This window comes from Vicugna pacos, chromosome 1 (assembly GCF_048564905.1).
Source record: "Vicugna pacos chromosome 1, VicPac4, whole genome shotgun sequence".
Lineage (NCBI taxonomy): Eukaryota > Metazoa > Chordata > Mammalia > Artiodactyla > Camelidae > Vicugna > Vicugna pacos.
In genome coordinates, this window is record NC_132987.1 from 43122721 (window position 1) to 43142224 (window position 19504).

Here is a 19504-nt window from a genome sequence, read left to right on the forward strand (position 1 = left end):
TGAGGGCAGGGCCAGGACTGGAAGGACTTGAAGCTCCAGCCTTCTCACCTGAACAAGGCTCCCAGCCTCCACATTAGCCCAGTAGCCCTGCAAGTGCCCACCAGGCCAGGCCAGACGCTCAGCCAACGCTGAGCGTCCCAGACGTTAAACCACAGGCCGTGAGAGTAGCACCCGCCCCTCTGCCTTCTGAATTGTCTGTGGTGTGAACACTCAGGAACTTTTTCTTCTTCTTCCCGGAGGCCCAGGCACTCTGACAACCAGGCACTCAAGAAGGGAAGAGGGGATATTCTCGTGTCCTCTTCTTGGCCTGTCTCTCTTCACATAGACTGAATCACAATAAAACCATCCATGTACCTTCGTGAAATTCCAGCGCTGGATGAAGTGACGCGCCACATCGCGAGCCGCCTTCCCGTGGACTGCAGAGGCGATGTCGTGCCATGGCATCCGGGGGGTGGAGTACCTGTCAATGAAATCTGCCCAGGTACACCAGGCAAGGAGTGTCACCAACTTCTGTGCCAGGGACCCGAGCCATCTGACCCCAGCTCTGACCCCAACTATGATACCTAAAAGAAAACCTGGTAATGTCCACTATGTGTGTATTTCTTGGCTCGGGTAGAACGATACCTTTATAGCCAAGAGAAACATAGATCTCACACTGAGGAACACAGTCCCCCATGTACCTCTCCCAAATATGTTTCCATTTCACTTAGTATTAGATAATCAGCTGGCAAGGCAGAGGTGAGTTGGTATAAGTTATCTAAGGCTGTACTTGATGCTACATTTTTCTTTTTTACCCTGTTGAAATAACAGCAAGCTACACATGCAGTGCAATTTCTACCTCCTTTTAGATAGCTGTATGCAGTAATAATCTGAAATGCGTTGTTTTAATGCTGGAAGATGCAGATGATAAGCAGAAAAGATGATCAAAGGAAGGGTACCATCTCTTGAAGAATTACAGATTATTACCCTGAAACATGTCTATATGAAAGCTGGAGATTTCAAACAAGTAAGCTCTATTTCATTTTCTTTCCTTACTACACATAGAAGGAAAAGCCCTTAAGTATATGACTGAATCACAGGCTCCAGTGTTTGACCAAATATTCAGAATAAAATAAAGCAAAACAAAAGATACTAGATCACGCACATGCACACTTGTTCACATGCTGACCAGTAAAAGACAAAACATAAGCAGCCGCCCACTACCCTGGTACTCACCAGCAAAAGGCTTATCCAGCTGAACCCAGTCTTTGAAGACAAAATTACAGTAGTCCTTTCCATGCCAGAATCTGGTTTCCCCGTGGAGCTCTCCCACTCCGGTCTGTAAACTCCGGATGGAGCCAGTGTCTGTAAATGCAGCAAGACCTGCTCAGAGACTGAGGCGGGCCCTGGACAGGGAAGCTCAACTCTCACTTATTAAACAGCTACAGGCTTCTTAACTTTTCTTCGTAAGCCTCCTAACTAGGGCACCGTGCGTCCATTCCATCTGAGGCTGTGGGCTGGTAAAGTTCTAAAACCCTCACAAGTTTATTACGACTTGGTGGTTGGGGCTACAACCAGGTTCATCACCGGACAATGAAATTAAACATTCTTATTCTCACCACCCACTAGATTTCTGGAAAAATGGATCGCAGGGCTAACTGTGAATAAAGAACCTGCTAGGAGAGACTGTGAGAGAGCAGTAAGGCCAGCCAGGCAGAGGAGCATGAAATGCAGAGGCCATGAAGAAGTCATGTCCTTCTCCTTCTCCAGACAACATGGGGCTCACCTAAAGTAGAACTCTTTGTCTTTTGCATCTCAAAAGGTAAGAACCTCAAATCTGCAGACAGCCCATGTTCCAGCCCTGGAATTGACCAGTTAAGTGACACTAAGCTTCACTTTTTGGAGTCAGAAATCCTTTATATGTGAAAGGAAGAATTTGGCCCAAGTGACATCTAAGATCTTTTGGGTTCTAACATTCTGTATTTTTAAAATCATAAATAACAATCCCCAAAAATATCACAACAGACAAAAGCTTAAGATCACAGGTGCAGAAGCAGCGCTCTACTTCAGTGCTTCACAAAGAGCTTTGGTGGGAATATTTGACCTAAGGGGAAATACGTAGACTTAAATCGTTTGTGTGTTTATGATGACCACAAAGCGGGAAAACCAGAAGAACCACAAATCACAAAATGCAGCGCTTGGCACAACATAACAGACAGACATTGGATGCAAAAGTGTTTGTTGAATGAATAAATGGTACCACGTGCAGGAGCCAGTGTGAGTACTGGCCTGTCCCCACCCTACCCCCTACACTGGCCACCACACTGACCCAGATCTCTCTTTCCAAAATGCAGACTCCTTGCTTAAAAGCCTTCTAGGATGACCTACTGCCAATAGGCTTCAACTCCTAAGGGATTAGTGCACATAGGCAGCTTTTCTCAAACTGCTGCCAATCTCTCTTTCTGGTCATTGTCCTCTGCACACAACCCAGGCCCCATGCACACCACATTTCTCACTGATTTTGACAGGCCTGGTCCATCATGTCTCTTTGCAGCTAGCACATTATTCCTTCTGCCTGGAATGTTCTCTTCCTCTCGGTCTGATCTTATCAACCTTCAAGAGCCACATCAGCTGTCACCTGCCCTGGGACACCTCCCAGGTCCTGGCAGAGAGAGGCAGCCTCTGGCACTGCTGCAGAACCATTAATAGCTGCACACCCCAGGGCCTCAGACTCTGTGACCCAATTGTGTAACTATGTTCCCTCCCTGCCCCTCACTGACTCATCTACAAACTCGGGGCTGAGATGTGTCTTCCCTCAGGGCCTGGCCCAGCTCCTGGCACTCAGCAGACGGTCAGTTAAGTACTTGCAGAGCAAAAGGTTTTAAACTATCACCACACACACTATCTCAGAGTGAATAATTAACTTCCAAAGGTTACTGAAATTTTCTGTAAAAGAAAAATGTCTTAGGCTGCTAACGATTAACAAAACTCGATAATGTTAAAGACAGAATTCTATTGATTTCTCGCAGTGATTTATTTTCCTGCTGAGCCTGAAAGGCCAAAGTACTGGTAGGTCTGTTTGCTCACCTGTAGGCTCTTTGTAATATAAGCATGGCACTTTGTTTAAAAAAAGGAAAAGAAAAACCTTTTTAAAATAATAGTCTCAGGGAAAGCAGTGTCGATTTGAAATTCTCCCTCTTGCAACATGATTTTGAGAGAAAAAAACCCTGAAGATGGCTGAGTGATTTTGAATTAAAAAATATACCTCAGAAATCTACCATGGTTACTAGTCACATTTCAAATGAGCTGATTCTAGTGCAGCTTTTCTACTTAAAAACCCACAGTGATCTTGCATGCACACTCTGAACTGACTTCTGTACGGCACCAGGAAGGTTCACTAGGAGCCCCATTCAGCATGGTCATTTGCATTCAAGTGAAACTGACATTGCAGAGAAGCAATCCAGCTCAAATCTTCAGGAAAGGAAGTCGCTAATTCAAGCAAACATTCAGTTTCAAATTTCTAACAAAGAGTCACTCTATGCTTAATTTGCATTTCAAGTCCTATAAGACAATGTAAGTTTAAGCCATTACATGACTTACACATAGAGCTGTGCTCATTAAGCTTCCTTTATTATTTATAGTAGAACCTTACTTTTTTTTCCTATACAAATTCACAGGGCACTCCAATGTATAGAATAGCACAAGTGGGGTTTTTCTGGTTGAAGTGGTACCAGTGGAGGTGAGAGGGTCCAGGGCCCTCAGCATTATCCACAGAGCCCCCTGAGGTCCAAGGAATAGGCTTTGCAAAGCATTGCTCCAGAAGGACTCAACTATCCTTGGACTTTCCTTTTTAAGTAATTTCAGTTTTCATATTAAAAAAATTAAACTAGTAACTTAACGTAGTTAATAGAAAGAGTCCTCTCGGCTCCCACATCCCATATCCACTGTATCAGCAAATGCTGCCAGCCCCACCCAATAAATGTATTCAGTGCTTGTCTGGTCACTACTTGCCACCAGGGTCTGCTCTGAAGAATAAGCCTGTGAAAATGGAAGTCAGACCTTGTCTGTTCTCTGCTCAAGAGCTTTTGATGACTTCCTTTTTCACTCAAAGTATAAACCACAATTCTGTATCTACCCCACCCTCCCCGGCCGTGCTCCTCTCATTTTCCCCCAGCCCCCCACCCAGGCTACACTCCTGGCACACACCAACCCCCTCCCCCCACAGCCTTTACACTTGCTACTCCTCCTGGCTGAATTCTCTCCCCACCCCAGATATGCCCTTAACTCATTCTTCTCTTCCTTTTGATCTCTGTGGAAAACTCCCCTCATTGGAAAAGCATTCTCTGACCCCATCCTATACAAAACAGTAGCTCCTCCCCCGCACTATTGTTCTCCATGATAATTCTTACTACCTGTTACACTGTGTTTGATGATCTATTTGTATATACAATTCCCATCCTTACTCTCCAACTAGTTAACTGAACTTTATCTATGTTGTTCACTCCATCCCTGGTACCTAGAACAGAGATTAGCATATTACAGGAGCTCAGTAAGTACCTATTTAACTAACAAACAAATCATACACATTTATTTCTGTACTTGCACTTACTGTTTATAATGATTGTGCAATTCCATCAAGGGGATGAACTGCTCATTATGTTCCTCACTATCTCCTACTCTTGGATATTTAGATTGTTTACTTTCTTTCTCTTTCTCTATTAATAGAAAACACATCCAGAGCAGGGATGAGGGTTTCCATCAACACCTGCAAACCACCCACATTGCTGTCCTCAAATCACCACTGGGGGAATCACCCCTCTTGGCCTGCCCTGGCCTGAATCGCTTAATGTATTCTGTACCTGACTTGCATCTTCTTTCCCACTAGTCTCCAGTCCTGTTTTCAGCAAGACTAACACTCTGCCCCCTCAGCTTCATGTTCTGGCAACCTCATTCCTCCATCTCATCTTTAACTTCAGTCCTCATGCAGCAAAGCCACACACCAGAATTACAAAGCAATACCTGGCCCTGTTTGCAACCCTTTCATGTCTGCCCCTGCATTTGCCCGTGGCCTGGCTCTCTGGACTTCCCAGTTCCCTGTCTCAGGTCTAGGAAGCTCTGCGGAGCACAGGAATTACTGTGAGCTATCCCTGAATCCACACAGGCATCAGGTACTAGCTGTAAGCTAAATAGATAAAATGTCTCTCCATATACATTCTTCTCCCTATTTTAATGTATATCAATGTTTTTGTGATTTACACATACGGTTGTATTTAACAGTTACACTGGATCTTTAGTTCACTATATATATTTAATCAGTTTAAAACTTGCAGTGTCCCCAGACTGAGGAATGCTGGGAACCACTGCTTAAGGTCCAGCGTAATGTATTAGGGTTGTTAGCTCCTGACAGCCACAACTCACTCCCATCCAGCCGTGCTAGCTGGGCTCTCTCTCAGTCATCTCATAAACAGTACGTAGAACCATGGGCTTGAGAATTTCGTCAAAAGGTCCTGAGGTAGTCATCTGCGTTTCTGCTAAATCACAAGTCTGAATCATGATCTCTGGGAAGCTGACAAACTGGAACTTCGCTGGGCAAGTCCCTTATCATCTCTAGCCCTGAGTTTCCCCATCTGCGAAGAGGAGATAACCCTATTACTACCAACACCACAAGTGCCTAGGGCAGGGAGGGGCAGTATCTGCACACAATTAACACTAGCTTACAATTTTACTACGGCTGCTATTTATCATGATAATTACTTGTCCCTTTAACTGATCCAAATTCCTCTTCATTCTCACCACCATATTTTGGCCCCGATTAATTTATTGAGAACCTAGGTCTTACAAAAGCTTATCCGATGACCATTTCTAATATGTACGTGGCATGAAAACTGTGCGAACAGAAAGCCAATCCAGAAACACACGCGCTCTGCTCATGCAGCACAAGCGGAAGCCTCGGGCGGTTCTGGCGCTGCGCACATCACTTACCCGTGTTAGGTCCAGTGAGCCCCTGCTCAGACTCACTGGAAGAGCGAAAGAGTCTCAAGTGAGGTTTTAAACCATGGATTAAATTCTGACGGCTCCTACAGTGATTACAATAACCTGGAGAAAGTTGAGAGTTCTTTTTTTACAAAGGAATACATAAATATGCCATGCTTCCTAAACTGGGAAGCAGGTTCCATCATTTTAAAAACTAGACAAGGCTATAAAATCAGTCACAGATTCTGTGCAGCAGAGAACTGTAGAGCTTTAAGACGCATTTGAAAAGTACAATGAATTTACAAAATGTAGAAAATCTGATGTTTGAGGATAAAAGCTGGATGTACTTCTGGACAGGAAGAGAAATGAAATTTCTTTTATGAAAAGCTTACAATGTGCCCCTAATACTTTTCTTTTTCCTTCACACCTTGGCCTTGTTTTAGAAATGCTTAGGTAGCCTGCTACCACTGGAAGCCTGAATCGTGGTTGTTATCACTACTTAGGCAAATAAGACAAGAAATCTGTTCTAAAAGGAGTCAAACAAAGCCCTGAAATGGCACGAGACCGAAGAGGATGATATAGTGACCTTTCAGTACTGATCACCGTTCAGTGTCCATTGTACAGGACAGGTTCTGAAAACAGGCACACAGGGTCTGGCCCTGGAGGAACATAGCAGAGATCAGTTCCAGCAGAGACTTACTGGAGGCGCTGTCGATGCTGCTGATGCTGTCTGCGTTGTGCAGGTGGTGCCTGTGCAGCTGCCGGTACAGGCTGAACTTGGAGAATTTTCCCGGCTTTCCTATTCCTTTCAGTTTTGAGTCCCTATCATCAACATTCTTCAGGACGGGCGGAGTTTTATTAGATTCGTTTTTATCTTTGTGGCTTAAGGATTCCATAGACTCTGTTGTTTCAGCCTGAGAAAATTATTAAAAAAAGAAAAAAAGAAAAGAAAAGAAACTGCATAAGATACTGTGCAATGAGGTCCTTTAATTCCAGTTGAGCTGGTATATAAAGCTTACACATGATGAAGGCTCCCCAGCAGACACCCAAGAACGTGTGAGGTCAGCCACAGGGCAGTGGGTGATTCTTATGAGCTGTTTAAATACTTCCAAAGGAATACCAGGCAGTCCATTACAGTTCTTCTTCCCCTGGGCCACATTCCTGAAATTTCATGCCAATTAACCTTTTTTGTCTCCAATACAATTCCATGAGTTCTATTCCCTGTTGAGTCACTGAGCTTATTCCTCTGATAAACATGAAGTAAACGATACTTTTTCTGTCAATTATTTTCCTTATTACCTTTTCACTAAATCTCTATTTTCCCAGAAGAGTCACCAACACATTCAGCAGTAAAATAAGATGGAGCTCATCAAAATTTTTAATGAGTGTATTGACATTCTGGCAACCATCTGAGTTGAAATAATAAGCATATGAATATAGGCACGTAGCTATTTTGGCAGCTCTTGATTTGACAGGTACTTTGAGAAGTTATTAACCTCCTGCTTTCAACAGAATTCCCTAAATGACTTCAGACTGACCTGTCTTATGTTTGTATGGCTGTAAGAAGGACGATTCCAAAAACTGTGGCAGCTACTTGTAATAAGTTTGCTTATTTAACTTCAAGTCCAATTTTGCCACATATTTTTGTTTATGAACTTTTTTCCCCCAAGGAGGAAATACATCTTTAATTTCAATAGAAAACAAAAGAGCTGACTATGAGATAGCAAATGCTCTGCTAATCTGTTTTTAATTCTTACCGGAGAAGAAACTAAGACAAACAGATGTACAGGTACAGACTCACTCAATGGTATTTGAAACCAGTCTATGTTGGACTCAATGTTCTCTGCCCTTCCAGGGATATGCCAGCTCTCAGTATACCCATCAATCAATCAATCACGCTAGTAATACATCTTTATACAAACTGTGCAGGGCCTTAAGGTGAAATTTACTAACCGTGAGGGAGCCTGGAGACGGTCCCATGATGACGCGCTTCACGCTGCCGACGTCTGTGAGTCTGTGTTCACTGTCATCCCACCTTCCGTAGGCCAGATCGATTCCACCCAAAAAGGCCACTGACTGGTCGATGATGACGAGTTTCTCGTGATGAGCCCACAGATAGACGCTGGACGACACATGATCTGGGTGCCTCATCACCTTGAGAAGGAAAAAAACCACATGTGGAATATGCTTTCTAAAATGTCTTTCATATCATAATAAAATAGGTCTGTTTACTCCCCCGAATAGCATTTTCTACAGTTCGAAAACTCAAATGTGCTTTTTAAACATTACAGAAAATCTCCAAACTTTTAATTTTATCCCTAGTATTTAGCAGAGGAGGAACCCTCATTACTTTTAAAGACTCTCCTGCCCATCCAGAACCTTCCCACATCTGGGGACAGCTGCCATTTAACTTGAAGTCTGGCCACATATTTTAATAAAAGTCAGCTCAGTGGAATAGCAGATTCTCTTTTCCCCCAAAAGGATTACGTTATATGTGGTATTATTTTTAAAACACTATAACTTTTCAACAAACATCTATCCGTGACAAAAATTTTAATAAATATATTGATATTTTGGCAGTCATTGAGTTGAAGTAGTAACCATTTGGATATAAGGATACAGACGTTTTCACAGCTCTTGATTTTAAAGGTACTTTGAGAAGTTATTAACCTCCTGCTTTCAAATAGAATTCTCTCTAAATGACCCCAGACTGGCCTAGTCTATTTTTGTATGTCTTTAAAGTAGAAGCATTCCAAAAACTTTCGAGGCTACTTCATTTATTAATAACATGTTTTTTAAAATAGTGGTAAAATACACAGAACATAAAATTTACCATAGTAACCATTTTTAAGTATACAACTCAGTGGTATTAAGTACGTTCATATTGTGCAACCATCACCACTATCCATCTCCAGAACTTTTCATTTTGTGAAAGTGAAATTCCGTACCCACTCAACTCCCCATTCCCTCCTCCCCCCAAACCCTGGCAAACACCATCTATTTTCTGTGTCCATGAATTTGACTACTCTAGGTATCTCATATAAATGGAATCATACAATATTTGTCTTTTTATGACTTATTTCACTTAGAATAATGTCTTCAAGGTTCATTTAGGTTTTATCATATGTCAGAATTTCCTTCCTTTTTAAGACTGAATCATATTCCACTGTATGTATACACCAATCCATTATTGAGAGTGTGATAGTAGAGTGCCCAACTATTACTATAGAACTGTTTTATTTCACCCTTCAATTCTGTCAGTGTTTCCTTTATATATTTGGATGGTCATTATTAGATATATAATTGTAACTGCTATATTTTCTTTCTTGCTGCATTAAACTTTTTATTAACATTTAATGTCTTTCTTTGTCTATTATAAACTTTTTTCATTTAAAGTCTCTTTTGTCCAATATTTGTATAGCCATTCCTGCTCTCTTTTGGTTACTATCTATGTGGAATATCTTTTTTTTTAACCAAGAGAAATATGTAATTGTCATATACTTTAAGCCTGCTGGAGATTTACTAATTCATTGTCTTGATGGACCTCAGTTATTGAGCACTATTTACTGATAGGCTTCAGATGTTCGGTAAAGTATCAAATAGCTTTTTTCAAATTGTTTATCATTTTAATTTACTATATTAGTACTTTATACAAAGTGCTATTAAGAAAAGCACTTTAAATCCTAGAAGAGCTCTCCTTGTTGCTGTCAGTGTTCAAGGGATGTCCCGGGGAGATCACATCTAAGAGGTTCCAAGATAATCTTAACAAGGAGTATGGAAACTTGACAGGGCTCTTGAATATTAAAACAGCTGTAGGAAGAATGTTCTTGGCTGAATTATCAGGGTAAAAGAAGCAGAAATGAGAACTCTGCTGACTCCATCAATATCAGAAGTGTAAGAAAGTATAGTAATTTGTTTTATTTCTGAGAAGTTCAAAATACTGTTTATTCAAAATATACATTAGGGAATTCTACAGATTACCACTGCTCCAAGCAAGACATATCTGAAAAACAACAGAATAACAAAGAAGAAACTCTGTTGAGCAAGATGGCCTGAATACCTTTATGTTGGGGTGTAGATGCATCAAAATCCTCTTGCTGTATTCACTGTTGATTCCAAGAGCAAGTTCCACCTCTTTGTAGAGCATAACGAAGATCCTCACCCCCTGTTGCTGTTACAGATGAAAACAGGAAGTATTCAGAATTTTTAGAGGTAGGTTATGATTTTTCTTTTTCTTCTTCCTTTCTGGGCATTGTACTTTCTAAAACTTTCCTCTATAACAAGCATAACACAATTTTTAATGAAAAATCCAATACAAGGAGGTGATATATAAGTGTATATTAAGACACAAATACAAAAAAGAAATGTATCTCCTTTCTATTCTTTGACTTGTAATCCTGAGAATCCATATGGGACTAATTACAGCCAGAAAGTTGAAATTGCAGCCTCAAATACTAAAAGGGTCTGATATCAGATAGTCTTACACCTTTGAACATCTCCAAACACTTGACATTGAGGAAAAATTTGGACCTGATTCGTGTTACAGGATTAGGGTTTTTTTGTTTGTTTTTATTATACCAAAATTAGTTGGAAACACAGGGTTTTAAAAACTCCAATGCGTTAAATTAGGCTACACATGCCTTAAATATTTCTGGGAGTATTTTCACAGAATTTTTCTTTACTAAAATTTATTTTAGTGGAAAAAAAATTTCTTAATCTTCAGAGAAGAATGTGTTGGTTCACACTCTTCACCCATAATTAAATCATCAATGTCTGTTTCACTACTGAAATGACTTCTTCAGAAGTCTGCTTCTCTAACATTAAAAACTCCCTGAGTTTTAGCAGCAGCACACAAATTAACATTGATCCATCCTTAGACCCTGGGCCTAAAAGGAAATAGACAAGGACATGGTGAAGGTCAAATTAAATAAAAAATGCCTGGTAAACGTTAACATGCTATACAAATAACATTTATTATTAATATTAACCATGAAAAACACAATGTCCAACAGCTGGTAGTACAGAAAAGTACTAGTATTTTCTCTCCTAGTTCTGGGTGGTGGCAAAGTTTTAGCCTATGATAAATTGCCCCACACCTTAACGTCCCTTCCCTTCTCTCTGTCCTCTCATACAGTTCCCCCACCAATATCTCCAGGAAACACTATCTTATTTATCCCGACTTCTAGTCTTTTTTTTTTTTTTTTTGCTTTTTAGGTTTGCATCTTCAGTATTGCTGTGCTGTTTGCAACATCTTAATTTGCATTTCCTATTCCCAGCAGCTCTGAAAGTATTTGGAAATACATTATATACATATTAGATACTATAGCTACACTTAGGCATTTAATATCTTGGAGATTTAAGCAAGAAGTTTCCTATAGTACTTTCTAGAGTATTAGATATACAGGCATATCTAATAAACTGCAGTGACAAAGAATAATTCAGTTACAGTTTAAGTTTAATCCATGGTAATTAGGCATTGTTCATGATGGAAATTCGAGCCTCAAATTTAAGAAGACTTACTGGGTTGAACATACCTAATTTATAAGAACTGGGTTTTTGGCAATGCTATAAAAATGTGAAGTAACATATGAGTTATTATTTTAAGGTTGTAAGATAGAAAACCTTGGAATAAGCCAAATATACATACAATTCCCCCATGTTTCTCTCCCAATATTGAGAAGAATATTTTGGTCCCTAAATTCTTATAATAATTCATCACTTCAAAATACTAACTCTATCTTACTTGGTGTTAGTAATATCTGAAAAGTGTATACAGTTTTGAAGGGACACACTAGATTTACATTCTGGGCTGCATTAAGAAAATTAAATGAGTACTGGGAGAAGACCATTCTAGCTCTGAAAAAACTGAATTAAAGCGTGTATTTTATTTCTCTGGTTAACAGCTGACTTTTGGAAGTGGCTTATTATTTATTATATTGCACAACTATTATTATAATCAAGTACATAAATACAGACTTGATTAAAGAAATAGGAAGTAAAAGTGCAGGCAGGAAGTGGGCAGATTAATTTCTAATGATATGGCCAGTGAGTGCTCTAAATGAAAACTAGAACACTATTTTATTTTTTTGCCTCCATCATTCAGATCCACTTCACTCTTTGAGTATTTTAAGATTCAGCACTAAATAACAGTTACAAAAAAATAGCTTCCCATTGAATGATACAATATAAAGTTTAAAACCCTAAATTTTAACCTAAATTATAGAGCATTACACCTTACATATTTCATCATGGTTCATTTGTTTTAAATGGATGAAATTCTGCTTCTTAGGCTTATGAGATTATTATCCATGAAGGACAGTAGTTGCATATTAGGAACTGGTCTGAATCTCACAATTTTCCATTTACCTGCATAACTGATGGATTTTGGAAATAATGGAGATGTTAATGCTAATAGATTATAGTATATCCTCCATCTACTAACACCTGACATTTTCTTCTATACTGTATCTTTTCCCATTGAAATAAATTAACTCTAAAAGAAAGAGGGTATGCACTTTAAGTCTTTTCAGCTTAAGTAGAGATGACTAATAAGGAAGTAACTAAATATAAAAAGTTCATTTTTATATAGGCTGGTTTACAATTATTCACTAACATCCATACCCACAATAAGCAGTTAATTAGTGACAAGATTTTTGTGGTAATAAAGCAATAAAGTCCTCTTCTTCTGCTCAAGGTATTACACCACTACCATAAACTTTAAATTATAAAGGGCAAAGCAAAATATGTCCCTTGGGAGTGAGAGCATTTGTTGGGTCATATAGTGCAGACTTATACAAAATTGAGAAATATTTGTGCAAAATGAAAGCCAAATTAGAAAAAAATGGGTTAATTCTGTAATTAAAAATTCTGATGTTAATTCTGTAATTTAAAAAATGCACTTTTGTGGGGCAGAAAATAGGTACTTAGCATGCACCAGGTCCTAGGTTCAATCCCCAGTACCTCCTCCATAAATAAACAAATAAACCTAATTATTGAAAAGAAAATCTGTAAATAAAGCAAAATTAAAAATGCACTTTTGAGGCATCCAGTGTTTTACCAATGTCTTTTAGTGACCCTAGGGGAAATTATTTTTTGCTTAGAAGAGAAGTATTAATAGGGAAGTAGGAAAGCAGATGGCCTGGACTTGACTGTTTCCTGGGTTTCTAGGCTTCTATGCCATGTTTCTTATCTCTGCTGAAGTCAACTAACCTGAAGTCCACAGAATAAACTTCACGACACCTGAGTTTCAAAAGGTAAAAGTTCTATCCTCTTTTCTAATTATTTTTTAATCAAGTAGAGCAGACAGAATACTAGAAGCAGTAGGAATTTTTAGGTCCTTTACACATACAAATGCAAATGAAGAAAATGAAAAATAAAAATTGTTCTAGAGTTGAAATCAAGAGACTTTGTTTCTGAGACAGCTTTTTCTCTGATTGTTCAAAGCACTGTGGTCCAAATATTTCCTAATGTAGGCAAATTTGTCCATTGCCTCAAGATAGCTTAGCTTAACATCTGCAGGATAACCACTAATTTTATCACCTGTCAAGGACTTCCCCAGGGAGGGTGCAACATTCTGGGAAAATGGAAAGTCAAAGATAAAAAGAAATAATTTCCCCACCATTTAATTAAGTGCAGGCAGCATTGGGATGTAAGAGCACAAATGCTCATGCACCATTTTTTTAAAACCAGTTTTGTTTAAAGAACAGTCCTGAAGGTTGAAGATCCTTTCTCTCCCCAACCACGCCCTTCTAGCCCACCATTTTGATAAGATTCTCTTTTTTTTCTTGTGCAGAGATGGGATTATTCATCTCACTTGACAAAGCTGGACGTCATTCCCTCCTATTGGTCACTGACTGCAGCTCTAGAATGTGCCTAGTGGTCTAGGGCAGAATGAAATTAATCTGACGACAACCTCCCCATTACTCCCCACCCCCCAACCCAGAGAACCTAGGTTCTGTAAGTCTCCAGGATCTCCAGGATTCTGTACTTGAAGAACTTCTTGGTGCAAGTCTCATCAGCAATATTATGTATTCTAAAGTTAAAATATACAAATTCGGTTCAGGGATATAGGTACCATAACTATGATGCAACTCATCTCACCTCTTAGTGCAGTAAATGCAGAAATGTGAAAAACCCTGGGATGCTGATTTGAGCTGTAAACAGGCTTCCTCTCAATGCTGGCCAACACTATGTCAAATGATGACACTGCATATCAGAAGGCCAATGCATATCAGAAGGCCACGCAGCAGGAAAATACCAACTTGGTTATTACCGGAGAAACAAAATATTATATTTTTCCCCAAAAAACAATTATTAAGAGATATTTGACTATATGTTGGCTATAAGGCAGGGGCACTAAATTTCTCCCTCTAAATCCAAACACAACCACACTGAAGAAAAAAAATTCATTTTAATCAAACTTGTGGACCTCCAGGACCCATTAATGAAAGAAAAAGTGTTATTTTCAACCCAGTGAAGCTAGTGGCTTTCAGAAACTAAATTATTTATGTGAAGCAGTGTTTATGAGTCGATGAAATATCAATTTGGAATGATATGAGCGTTAAAAATTTATGACCAAAATACTAATATGGTGTAGCTGGATTAAGGAAGAGCAGTTCTGTAAATGTACCACTGAGAGATTAATATTTAATAGCATTACTATTCCCTTAGGAAATTTTAAAAATCTTCACACACAATTTAAAAATTGTAAGTTTCGGGAAGCAGATGAAATTGAAACAAAGGACTGTTCTCAGGCAGTAACATTTACTTGGCTGTGGTGTTCAATTGGGACCTCACCAGAGCTCAGGGGCCATAAAAACAAAGAAAAGCCGTAACAGTGATAGAAAAGGCAGCTGGACAGTACACTGAGGGGAATGAACAAACAGAGGCCAGTGAACATGTGAGGTGGAGGGCCAGGCTTGCAGGTTCTTCCTCCCAAGCCTGCCTCTGGCAATACTAGCTTTCTGGAGTTTACTCAGATGTCCCCTAGGCACCTCACACTCACGTGAGCTAGAATTTGGCTCTCTGATTCTGGGTTCGTTTTAAATTTTAAATTAAAACTCCCTTTTAATTCCAGACGCACCTTCCCCATGTACCGTTTTGATTGGATTGCTCTTCATCCATCACACATCCCACAGCAGTTCACCACTGTCTTGCGTTAAGCCCAGACCACTGGCTTGGCTCACAAAGCCCCCACATCCCAGCTGCCTTTCCAGCCTGGACTCCCCTCCTACCTATGCTAACACATCAACCATGTCACCTTGCTGTGACTGACAAGGCCTTATTGATTCCTGCCTCCAGAATGTTCCCTCACCACATTTGTGAGCATACACCGCTTCGGTTATTTACTTTTTATAACAAAAAGAGCAAACTTCAGGCTCACCGAGAATCTACAGGGTCAGTTTCACACTATTTCCATGAACTGTCCCAAAACTGGAGCCAGACCATCACCAATTCTTAATCACCCTTCAACATCAGCTTGACACCATCTGACTGAAACCATTCTCCGATGACTTTGTCTCTTGCTCAAATGACAGAATAATGAATAAAATGAAATGCTATGTTTCATCTTGTCATTTATTATTCAATGACAAAGTTTTATTACAATTTCTTGCCTATAACTTAACTGCCCATATACCTGATTAAAAAACAAAAAAATAAAGTTGCTAATATAATCCATGCTGTGAATTAGGTGAAAACATTTATAATTCAAGAGTAATAGGAAAAAAATCAGAACCAGATGAACTTGAACACAGTTAAAATATTCTACCTTTTGTCAAACTCTAGAGAAAAAGTTATGTGTATATGAAAGGCTTTGAAATAGAAAAGGCATTTCAGAGGCAATAAACATTTAAAAAATTACATCAGCATCTGTTTAGAAAATACATACTGCTTTTCGTTTAAGAATGCAGTCCAGTCTCCAGCGATTTCCTTCAACCACCGGGCGTTTCAGGAAGATTTCTGGACTCAACCTGAAATCATGAAACCAAGATTTCAAGAACCTAAAACAAAATATAACGTTCCAATGATATCATAGGAAGCAAAGGCAATTTTAGCCCCAATGCCATCCTCCTCCTCCACTGTGGCAGGTCACCCAGAGTTCTACTGCGAGTCCACGAATAACTTCATATGGGAACAAGAGCCTTTCCTTCTTCCTCTGATGAAAGGAAGAGACAGGCACGCGCGCGGACACACACACACACACACACACACACACACAGAGGAAAAGCCGCTCTGGGATGGATGTTGCATGGGGGTGTGATGTCTAGACAGGTACAGCCATATTGAAATTCTAAGGGGAAAAGCAGAACCTTGAAATTACTACATCACCCTGCCAATTCTCTGACTACCTAATTAAATGACATAAATAAATCCTCAGTGTTTAAGGCACCTTTAATTGAGCATTCTAGCAACTCAGGCCCAAGTGTTCTAATTGACAAATATGAACACTTACTTCCTATACCAAGGAGCAGTGCCCATGGGAACCTGGGGCTTTCTAAGCAAGGAAGAAGGCAGGCTTGCTGATAGATAAACTTTTTCCAGTGTGAGCATGGACCCCTATGCTCTTCTTCATAGTGCCATAGATGACACAGTAGAGCAGCATCACTTTTTCCCCTTAGGGTTGAGCTCAAAGTCATTGCCTGAGTTAAACTGGTAAGTGGTGTAACTCCTCTGTAATGGGAAAAACAAACAAAAAAGAAACAATAAAGAAATTTTCATCTGCTGAAATACTAGACCTGAAGGGGCAGGAGGACACTGTGTAAGGAACAAAGCCTTACAGAATACTAGGGTGGAATATTCCATGGCCAGGCAGTCTTCTAAGCATGTGAAAAAAGTAGGGTTCTAAGGAGCTAAAGATATTAAAAGAAATAATTTTATGCTCTATTTCATTCAGTTAAAGGAAAAAATCCCCAGAGATAAAGTATCCAAAGGAAACATATATGGGGTCAGATAAATAAGAAAACAGAGGAAAGGAGGGGTGTATATAATATAAATACTTCTATATTTGGTTTAGAGTAGGAAACAACTCAAAGGTAATGTACGTCCAAACAAACAAACAAAAAAGGAAGCAATTGATAGGAAAAGATTTGAGATCTTTGAAAACAGATCTGTCTTAAATAGAACAGTATATTACTAGGCATTGCTAGTTCACTGAAAGTAGGACATATCAAACAACATATACATACACTTGCAATTTTTGATGTACATGTTAATTTTGGGTTCAGTGGACTTCTGTTTGGGGCCGCTTTTAAGTCTATATTCTGTAATTAAGTCTTTATCATCTTTAATCTAAAAGCACTACGTACCTTGAATGCAGAATACTCTACTAGATACTTTGAAGGATCTTAATCTAGCTCTCAAGTAGAACTTGATTTTGAGGATAATGCATAAAAAGATAAAAAATACTGATAATCATGCTATAAACAAAGTTTAAACAATGGCAAGGAGAGAACAGCTATGACTTACAAGCATCATTATGTTAGGGTCTTTACTAAGTAAATATTAGATAAGCAAAACTTGAAAGAATTGTATAATACTACATTTCAATGAGTCTAGGACAGCAGTGACTGTAAGATGCATCAATACTGTGTGTACAACTAAGAAAGAAAAACAATGACAGCTACAGCTATGAGACGTTACTGAGTATAAGGTGCATCCTGATTTTAGAGATGTTAAAGTAAATGCTCCTCTTAGAAGATTTTACAGCTTTAAGTGCTCATATGAGAAAGAAAAAGCTTAAAATCAATGATCAGCGCTTATATCTTAAGAAGATAGAAAAAAGAATAAATTAAACCCAAAGTAAGAAGGATGGGAAAAACAGGTAAGAGTGGAACTCAATGCAATGTAATACAGAAAAACAATAGAGAAAACTCAATAAAACCAAAATCTAGCCCTTTGAAAAGATTAAAAAAAATGACAAACTAGTTAAATTAAAAGAAAAAAAGAGAGTTTAACTATTTTCGATTCCTCATGTAAATGGGAAGAAACTGTTTGAGTAGGATATCAATCCTACTCAAAGTCTCCCAGGAAACGAGGAGAAAACACTTACTAACTCATATAATGAGGCTAGCATTATCCTAATACCAAAATCAAATACAGACAATCAAAGAAAAGAAAAAAATTAAGTACAACATCCCTAACAATTACAGAGGCAAAAATCTTTACCAAAGCCTCATAATCTATAAAAAGGATAACAGATTATGACAAAGTGGGATTATTTCTAAGAACACAATGTTGGTTTAAAAATTGCAAATTAAATCAATGCAATTCAGCACATTAACAGGAAAAGAAAACCCCCAAAAATGATCATTTCAATAAATGCAGAAAAATGCTTTGACAAAATTCAATAAATACCCATTCACAGCAAATTGTAAGTAGAAAGGAATTTCCTCAAATAGAAGGCACCTATTTAAAAAATCTACCTGAAGCATATAATCTAAGACTGAAAATTTTTCTCCCAAGACTGATAACAAGGCAAAGATGTCCTTTCTCATCACTTCTATTCAACACTTCATTGATGATGCTAGTCAATGCAAAAAAAAAAAAAAAGAAGAAGAAGAAGAAAGAAAGAAAAGAAAACAAAACAAAAAAGGAAAAGAAGGGAAAATAAAGCATAAAGATTATAAAGGAAAATGGAAAACTCTTCATTCACACATCACATGATCATCTATGGGGAAAATCCTAGGGCTTCTACAGAAAAGCTACTAGCACTGGGAAGTGAATTAAGCAAGATTTCAGTAATAAGATCAATATAAAAAATCAATTGCATTTCTGTATGCTGGCAGTGAAAGATTGGAACATGAATTTTTAAATGCCGTACACAATAACAAAACACGAGTTACTTAGTGATCAGTGCAAGGACCTGTATACGGAAAGTACAAAGAATAGCTGAGAAAATTTAAATAAGAACTAAAAAAAAAAGGAGAGATATATAGTGTTTATGAATTGGAAGACTCAATATTGAGGAAGAAGAACAAAATTTGACATACCGTCTAACCAGTGGTGATTTTACCATTTTTTTCCCTTTGATTCCTCAGCCTGGAAGGAGAAGCTGGAAAAGGGCATTGGCACAGGTAGAAAGAACTCCTGGAGGAGTCCTCAAGTTCAGGCTTGAGGAGGAAGTGTGGGTTCTTCTGGGTGCTAGGGGTGGCAGGGAAGGACGCAAAGGCATCAAAAACTCTGAGGGAGTGGAACTCTCCTCTCCAGCTGGAAGAGTTGTGGTTCCAAGAGGATAATATAAATATCTATTGCTTGGCTCTGGACACAAAGTGTCATTGCAGAAAGTGTTTGGCAGAGCAGGGTAAATAAAGCCACAACTTTCTAATTAGAGGACTATAAAGGGAAGCCACAGACAACCCATGAGTAGTGGGTAGATTGTGGAGAGAGAGGAGCTCAGAAAAGCAACACTATAAAGTTGTTTATGAACTTCTAGCTCACTCCCAAGCTGCTCATGGATTTGATCTTAAACATTATACCAAAGAATCTGAGAATTGAAATAAGAAATAGACCACTGCCCAGTCTGGCTGCTAGGTGGAGTATATAGGGGACAGAT

At 38.9% G+C, this 19504-nt stretch overlaps 1 protein-coding gene across 4 annotated transcripts in view; it reads right to left on the reverse strand.

The window, feature by feature from the left end:
- The window catches only part of PLD1 (phospholipase D1), a 176356-nt gene that overhangs the window by 54705 nt on the left and 102147 nt on the right, over positions 1 to 19504 (reverse strand). For 2 of the 4 annotated variants that reach the window (XM_006200801.4, XM_015236430.3), the window contains exons 12-18: positions 15842 to 15923; positions 10013 to 10123; positions 7906 to 8106; positions 6653 to 6866; positions 5962 to 6075; positions 1216 to 1344; positions 355 to 473 (exon numbers count right to left, since the gene is read on the reverse strand). In XM_006200801.4, the coding sequence (XP_006200863.2) occupies positions 355 to 473; positions 1216 to 1344; positions 5962 to 6075; positions 6653 to 6866; positions 7906 to 8106; positions 10013 to 10123; positions 15842 to 15923 (970 nt within the window). The remainder of the gene's footprint in view (positions 1 to 354; positions 474 to 1215; positions 1345 to 5961; positions 6076 to 6652; positions 6867 to 7905; positions 8107 to 10012; positions 10124 to 15841; positions 15924 to 19504) is intronic. The other 2 variants (XM_015236431.3, XM_031679998.2) reach the window with 1 other exon arrangement.